Source organism: Branchiostoma belcheri, unplaced genomic scaffold (genome assembly GCF_001625305.1).
Source record: "Branchiostoma belcheri isolate BF01 breed outbred unplaced genomic scaffold, Haploidv18h27 scaffold138, whole genome shotgun sequence".
In the NCBI taxonomy this organism is placed as follows: domain Eukaryota; kingdom Metazoa; phylum Chordata; class Leptocardii; order Amphioxiformes; family Branchiostomatidae; genus Branchiostoma; species Branchiostoma belcheri.
In genome coordinates, this window is record NW_017802802.1 from 664,779 (window position 1) to 671,385 (window position 6,607).

Consider the following 6,607-nt stretch of genomic DNA (forward strand, 5'->3'; position numbering starts at 1 on the left):
GATGTGACAATGAAATGTTTATCTGAGGTTGGATCGTAATGTTGACGCAGGTAACAAAATAAGTAACCGAGCATGTCTAAGGTATTTATACCTTCAGAAGAAATGAAAAAAATCAATTATCAATCAACCTCACTGTAAACAAGCAAATCGACAATGTTTCTCAAATGCACCAACCCATTACCGAGAGTATCAAGAAATGTGAATATTAGCTGATGTAGGTTTTGTCATCTTGGCAGGGGTATTTCTTTTTTCATCATCATACTAGTATAACTTCATCAGAAGCTCATACTCATAGAACATAAAACCATATAGGTACTAACTACGTGTGGATCTGTGTCTAAGTGATCTGTGCCGTGCAGCTGTAGCTGTAGTGCACCGACCCTCCCGTCACCACACCAACGACCGCAAGTGCTACCGTCTCCACCCGCTGGACATGCCTGAACAAGTCGTGCTTCCCCTCGTGGCATGTCGTGTTTTTTGTCGTGACGAAGTTCATTTCTGTAGCGTTCTTAACCTGCACCTCGTCTTTCGTAGCCATTCCCGTCTTCCCCATCTCGCCTTTTGTTTTCTCATTCGTAGAAGTGTGCGGCTTCAGCGCAGACTGGGTCATCTTATAAGAGGCGGGTGGCATCTTAGGATCAAGCTCTTGGTTGAGAATCTCGTAGATCTGCTTCCTGATGCGAAGTCGCGGCGATGTGCAAGTTGCGCTGTTCTTTCGTCATGAAGGCCCAGGACTTGAATATATCCGACATGCCGTCAATTTCCTCCTGCACACTGCCTCCAAAGACAGTTGGCCCCTGAATAGGTGGGCGAACTTTATCCACATGTACAGGGGGCATGTCAGGATCATTTGTCGGGGCAGCTTCACGAGTGAACATATCGTCAGGAGTGTGGTCATCTCCAAGTACGGGCTTCTCTAGGAACCTTTTCCTAGTGTTGTGCACCACACCGGGATCCGTCCCTATGCTGTATCCCCAGCTCCGGTACGGGGGAAGTTTGGCAGATGTAGTATCTGCAGGGGTGTTGTTGTAGTACCATTGAACTGTGACGGTCTCAGTAACCACCTGAAATACACACGTTCTTTCATAGTAACGTTAACATATAGTATGGGTACAAGCAAGGCCTGGGTGGGCATCCTTTGTTACCTACTTTTTCATCATGTTCTGTGAACAATTGTCTAAACTTCCTCCAGGTTAATGTAAAGCTGAAATGATTATTACGATAATTCATGCATGAAGAACAGCTAAGCAACGTAATTACGTAAACTAATACGGAGTGTAACAGCGAGTATATAGGGCCCAATGGACCCTGGATCTTTTGTGTGAATTGGTTTTTGCGCTGGTTGTGAGCTGACACGTCGCGCGAGCGACGCGGGTTCGATTCCCGGGGTCAGAGTCAACCCTCGAGTTACTCCTTTCTCTGTGATACAGGACAATCACTTGTCGATGATACCAGACCAGGCTACTTATTTTCACAGATATAAAAGATGGTTCAGAGATATAAAGTGATAATGTAGTAGACTCACCGTAGCCACAGCTACAAGGAGCAACATCATGATCACAGCGGCGCTAAACAACAGCCGCTGCCCATCCTGCGGCTCATCCGGCACGTAACAGGCTGGAAACGTGGGAGCTCGAGACCGCGGTGTCTTCGCCGGCCACGTCGTCTCGACATGTTGAGCAAAAATAGTCTGAACTCTTGACTGTAGAAAGGAGCAACTCAAGGATACCTGTGTCACTGCTAATATTCAGTAGAGACTGTAAACAAACCACATCGAAAGCCGTTGCTAGTCTGGAACACTGGGAGTTTGCGGTTCTAGAACAACTTTTCGAGCAAAGGGTCGATACAGAACTGGGACGGTGCCTTGCCAGAACACGGAAGTTAGCGGCGTCACTTTTACGCGATACTATTATTATATGTTCTTTAACACGCACACCAAAAATATTATAATCTGAAATTTAATTTTCTCGGAATACATGAATATCGCGTCACACAGTAGCCTTTGTGTCAGCCTTTCTACTAGCCTTCGTCCGATCCCCACGATCCGCTACCGGGCCCTGACACTCATGCTAGTTACACAGATGGACGGCACCGAAAACATATTAACCTTTATTGAAGCATCAAGTATTGCACGGCAGTGTACCTGTCAAGTATAAAACTTCTGCCACTCAGCTCAGTCACACTCAGCTTAATGGTATACACAATCAGCGGCACATTATGCAAATGAGGACCTATATTGCATAATCAATAATAAAATTGTATAATTCCAGTGAAAGGACTTCAGTACAGTATATAATATTTATTGCAAAACCTTTTCCCCTTCGTTTACACATCTAGTTACCGGTCACTTGTTACAACACGTGTTATCTCATATACATGTACTAGTAATCTATCAGAAAGATACACAAGAGAAACTCTGACTTTTCTCCACACAATTAACTGTACACATTTCCATTCGACTGAGCATATATCACCGTATATTTCAAACGTGATGATCACTACAAAGAAGACTAATCAAGCGCTATTTAAGCAACAAGTAGCAGCATCAGTTTCAAAGGAGCTAACGGAATGTCTTGAACTTGAAGAACTAATTATGCGTCACAGTCACAGCTCGTCATGTGTACTGTCTTTATCATTTTCTGCGACAGGCCCGTGTGTTTCGTCCATAAGACGAGCCACGTCTTTGAGGACTTCGATGTCAAGATCCTCGAGACTCTGGCGTGTGATGTATCCAGTCTTATCCTTATTCAAGATGCCAAACATCTTCTCGATCATTTCCAAGTCTTCTTCTTCTACTTCCTTGTCTTCCTCTTCGTCGACAACGGCGACCTCGTAGTAGTAGGTGAACATTTCCTTTGTAAGCTTGGTGCTGTTTTTAACTTCCATCACCTTAAGAAGTGAATCTCTCATGATTTCGACGTTCATGTACCCCATGTCGATGAACTTGTCTCCCTTCTTGTACGTCCACTGTATGGTGACGTCGCTCAGAGCCGTGTACTTGTCTATGTCCGTCGCGGCGCAGTCCGAGTCGTCGAAGTGGTTTAGCGGGGACCACATGATGGTGGCGGCCACGCTGCGCCCGTACGACCGGACCTGGTGGAAGTACCCCGCGGGGATGAAGATACAGTCGCCGGGGAGGAGGGTGGCCCAGGTCCAGGGGACCTCCGACACGCGCGGGTTTCTCAGGAGGTCGATACTATCCATGTCCAGGTGGGAGAAACTCGATCCGGAGAACTGCTTCTTGTGGGCCATCTCTAGAAGGTCCTCGTACTTGGAATCGATCATGATGAAGTCTTTCCTCCCGGAGATCAGACAGTGTAGGTTGTGGTCGGCGTCGTAGTGGAGCAGGGACTTAGTGCCACCGGCAGACAGCCACAGGTTCGACTCCAGAATGTTTTTCTTGAACGTCCCGCAGAGTAACGAGCGAGGCACCTGCATTTCGGCACGCATGGGGTCGGGCAGCAACGACACCACGTACCAGTCTTCGTCTCGGTAGTTGTCTAAGAACTCCCTCAGTGGCATCCTTTGCGGACGAGCTAGTCGATCTTCGTACTTCTTCTCGACCAGGACGTCCAAGTCTCCATACTTCTCCCTGATGTAGTCATCACTCTGCCAGGTGGTGACAGCGGGGGCCTTGGCGATGGCTTGTCTGTACACCAGGGGTACATAGGGATGTCTTGCGTGCTGTTCCCACAGCTCTATCGGAGTCAGTGGCTGTGCGTACTCCTTGACGGGCGCTTCTGCCTCTCTCTGGTGGCCCAGTGGTAACAGGTGGCCGACTGGGAGGCCGGAGTTGCTCGGTTGGATGACCGGAGGAAACACGGCGTCCATACGTATGTCTTTGGTACCACTGGTGTCCAAAACCGCCACAGAAATGGAAATGCACAGAAGCGCCGCAATCCTTGCTGGTACCATGGCTAGAGAAATTTACCCCCAAAGTACTAGTAGAAGTTGTAGGTACGAAGAAATGAACCATGTAACTACCTCTGCGCTCCTAGCGTGACTTCAGACGTACTTAAACTACCGATGATCTTTGTCGCCCGTTCTAACCATAGTACGTCGAAACATGTCAATAATACATCAGTTCTGTTTCCTGCTTGTTTCTTAGGCTTACGTGCACAGCCACACGCAAGTTTGGTTCCTGCATTTCCGGGTTCAAAGGTAAACCCAGTGCAACAGCTCACACCGAAGGTTCCGAAAAAGCAAGATAAACTCGTGCGAAATCAGTCTGGTTGTTAAATAGGGCAAAGTCTTTCACTTACATACCCAATATAAGCTGATTTAGTGGAAAAACCGTGTCACCGGAAAGACGTACAGAACGCAACAAAACAACAACACACATCTGCTTGGTCCCTCTAGAAAAAAGAAGCCGTGGTGCATGCTGGGTAATGTCATCACCAATCCGTTGTGAGGTCAACGACCCCAGCTGGGTGCAAGATGTCGAAACAGCATAGTTTCTCCAACGTTTGACATGTAATTACTCTCATCTGGACCTGTTGAATTTTCTCACGTTCGCTTCTCCAAACGTTACTACAATAAAGGACGCCGTGGGAACGTTTTACTCCTTTGCCAGGTACGTAATGTGCCAAGTTCAAGAGCATTTGCCGCGGTAACTTTGACGTGTTACCGTATGGGGGAGGGGGGCGTTAATGTTTACAAACAACGTAACTCGTTGTGTGAACGTGTAGGGGTTAATAGAAACTATCTGCACGTACATCTTAACGGAGAGGAATCTGTAGGTCTCGAACTCACCAAGCAATGAGAGCTGTGTACTTCGTACATAATGAATTTTGAAATAGTTCCATCAGCAACATCAACGAAAATATGCATATGTGGATCTGACCCTAACTATATTTTTCTCGGACGGTGTGACTAGTTGCTCAGCAAAACATGTAGTTTCCTGTCAAAGTAAGTCTGTCAAGTCTCTAATGCGTCTCTAATCCCTGAATCATTTTGTGCCCTTACAGCAGACTGTGAGCTAGAGTTAGACATCTTAAAGATGTCTTCCAACAAGAAGGAACCGCCACAACCAGGGGAGCAGAACTCCAGCCAAGAACCAACACTGTCCTCCACCGAACTTCAGAAAACAGAGGGTGCCTCCACACCTGCACAGACAGGTGCAGTCCATGAACTTGGAAAAACAGAAAATGTACATGATATTGATAAGACACTGGAGAGAACAGAGTCGTTAGATGTTGTCTCATCAGCTCAGATTAGAAAATATGATGCTAATGATAAGGAACCTGGGCCCAGCTCCCAACCTTCGCAATCCAAAGTATACACTGCTACAGCAAGTTGCAGTACTACTAGTGTTACAGCTGAACCTGATAGAACAGTTAATTCCACAGAACAGATTGTTTCAGAAAAGAACACAATCTTCTCGACCCTGGAAGAGGGCGTGGAAGACAGCAGGGACGGCTTCAGTATGCAGATTGTAGAGACGTCTCCCGGGCAAGGCAAGAACAAGAAGAAAGCTGGAAGGAAACGGAAGAAAGGAGAGAAGTCTTTAAAACCAAGAAAACTAAGGTCAGTTGTTGGGATGTGTTATTGAAAGAGTTGTATATGTTTGTTTGTTTCACTTAACAAGTATAAACCACCAGTTTTTGTACAGTATTGTGGACCTCAACCTTTTATCACATTTTCCAGTTAAGTATACATTGTATTCTTAGAAAATATGACAGCCCCAAAATTTAATTTTTGTGGCCTTAAATGAATTTTTCCCCCTATCCTGTCAGGTTAATCCTTCCTCATCCTGAGGGAGCGGAAGGCGAGGGCAGCTCTGCTGGGTTTCTGGACCCCAGTTTTGAGAGCCACCTGGAGGATATCGGCAGGAACTACAGCCTATCAACAACTAATGTCAAGAGCATCTTGCATGTGGGTACTATAGATTACAAAAAACACAACAACAACAACTATTTTGTATGAAGGATTTTTGAAAATATGATGAATTTTTCCTTCAGGGCAATTCATAATTGAAGTAATATAATTCTCTTTCATTTTAGAATCATTATCCCAATGGTAAAGTAAAATCATCTAAATAGAATAGACTTCCAAGTTTGAAATGTTCAGGTGTCCACATCATCTTAAGAATAAAGACAGGTTGCAAGCTATAGATTTTTTCTATTGTATGACCCAAATACACATATTTTGTTCAAATTTATGTCATCAGTATTGGAAACATTACATTTAACAATTGAATTACGGAAACTTTTAGGTTTGAATGGTCTTCTGCTATTTCCCCTGTAGCGTGTGATCACGAATGAGAATGTTGTCGCCATGATGAGACATTCAGTGAAGGAGGACCAGGGAGAGGAGGAGACAGAGAGAGACAGCAGTCCCAACAACCCACTGGCTGAACTCTTCGTAAGTAGTGCCCGCATTTAACCAAGTCTCATCAGACTTAGAGCTCGAACTACTTTTACTTTGATACCCTGCATACCTGCACTGATGAAGGTAACATTGAAAATTACCTGGACCAGACAAATTTAATTGAACTGGTCACTATTTCTTGGTGGTTGAATGATGTTGAGCCTTGTATCAGCCCTAACTACAATTTTCTTTGCTCTTATAGGAACCCAAGATGACTCGGGCTAGAGCAAAGGAGTAG

General features: G+C 45.4%; 3 protein-coding genes across 3 annotated transcripts in view; 1 reads left to right on the forward strand and 2 right to left on the reverse strand.

Moving 5' to 3' along the window:
- Positions 1-610: 610 nt before the first annotated feature.
- On the reverse strand, positions 611-1,741 carry LOC109464420. Its single transcript, XM_019761398.1, has 2 exons — positions 1,526-1,741; positions 611-1,064 (listed from the first exon to the last, which is right to left on the reverse strand). The coding sequence occupies exons 1-2, from the start codon at positions 1,553-1,555 to the stop codon at positions 639-641; spliced, it is 456 nt and encodes a 151-aa protein (XP_019616957.1). The 5' UTR covers positions 1,556-1,741; the 3' UTR covers positions 611-638.
- A 352-nt stretch (positions 1,742-2,093) lies between these two features.
- Positions 2,094-4,149, reverse strand: LOC109464401. Its single transcript, XM_019761371.1, has one exon. It carries the CDS (start codon positions 3,913-3,915, stop codon positions 2,605-2,607), a length of 1,311 nt encoding a protein of 436 aa, XP_019616930.1. The 5' UTR covers positions 3,916-4,149; the 3' UTR covers positions 2,094-2,604.
- Positions 4,150-4,334: 185 nt separating this feature from the next.
- The window catches only part of LOC109464382 (GON-4-like protein), a 21,815-nt gene continuing 19,542 nt past the window's right edge, over positions 4,335-6,607 (forward strand). Inside the window, exons 1-3 of the mRNA XM_019761329.1 lie at positions 4,335-4,573; positions 4,968-5,526; positions 5,736-5,874. Coding sequence (XP_019616888.1) covers positions 5,000-5,526; positions 5,736-5,874 — 666 coding nt within the window. The 5' untranslated portion in view covers positions 4,335-4,573; positions 4,968-4,999. The remainder of the gene's footprint in view (positions 4,574-4,967; positions 5,527-5,735; positions 5,875-6,607) is intronic.

Bases quoted from the DNA above. Each gene is read 5' to 3' on its own strand.
- LOC109464401 (XM_019761371.1), bottom strand. From the start codon at position 3,915: ATGGTACCAGCAAGGATTGCGGCGCTTCTGTGCATTTCCATTTCTGTG.
- LOC109464420 (XM_019761398.1), bottom strand. From the start codon at position 1,555: ATGATGTTGCTCCTTGTAGCTGTGGCTACG. The intron at 1,065-1,525 runs GTGAGTCTACTA...TGTGTATTTCAG, and splicing joins TCCTTGTAGCTGTGGCTACG to GTGGTTACTGAGACCGTCAC.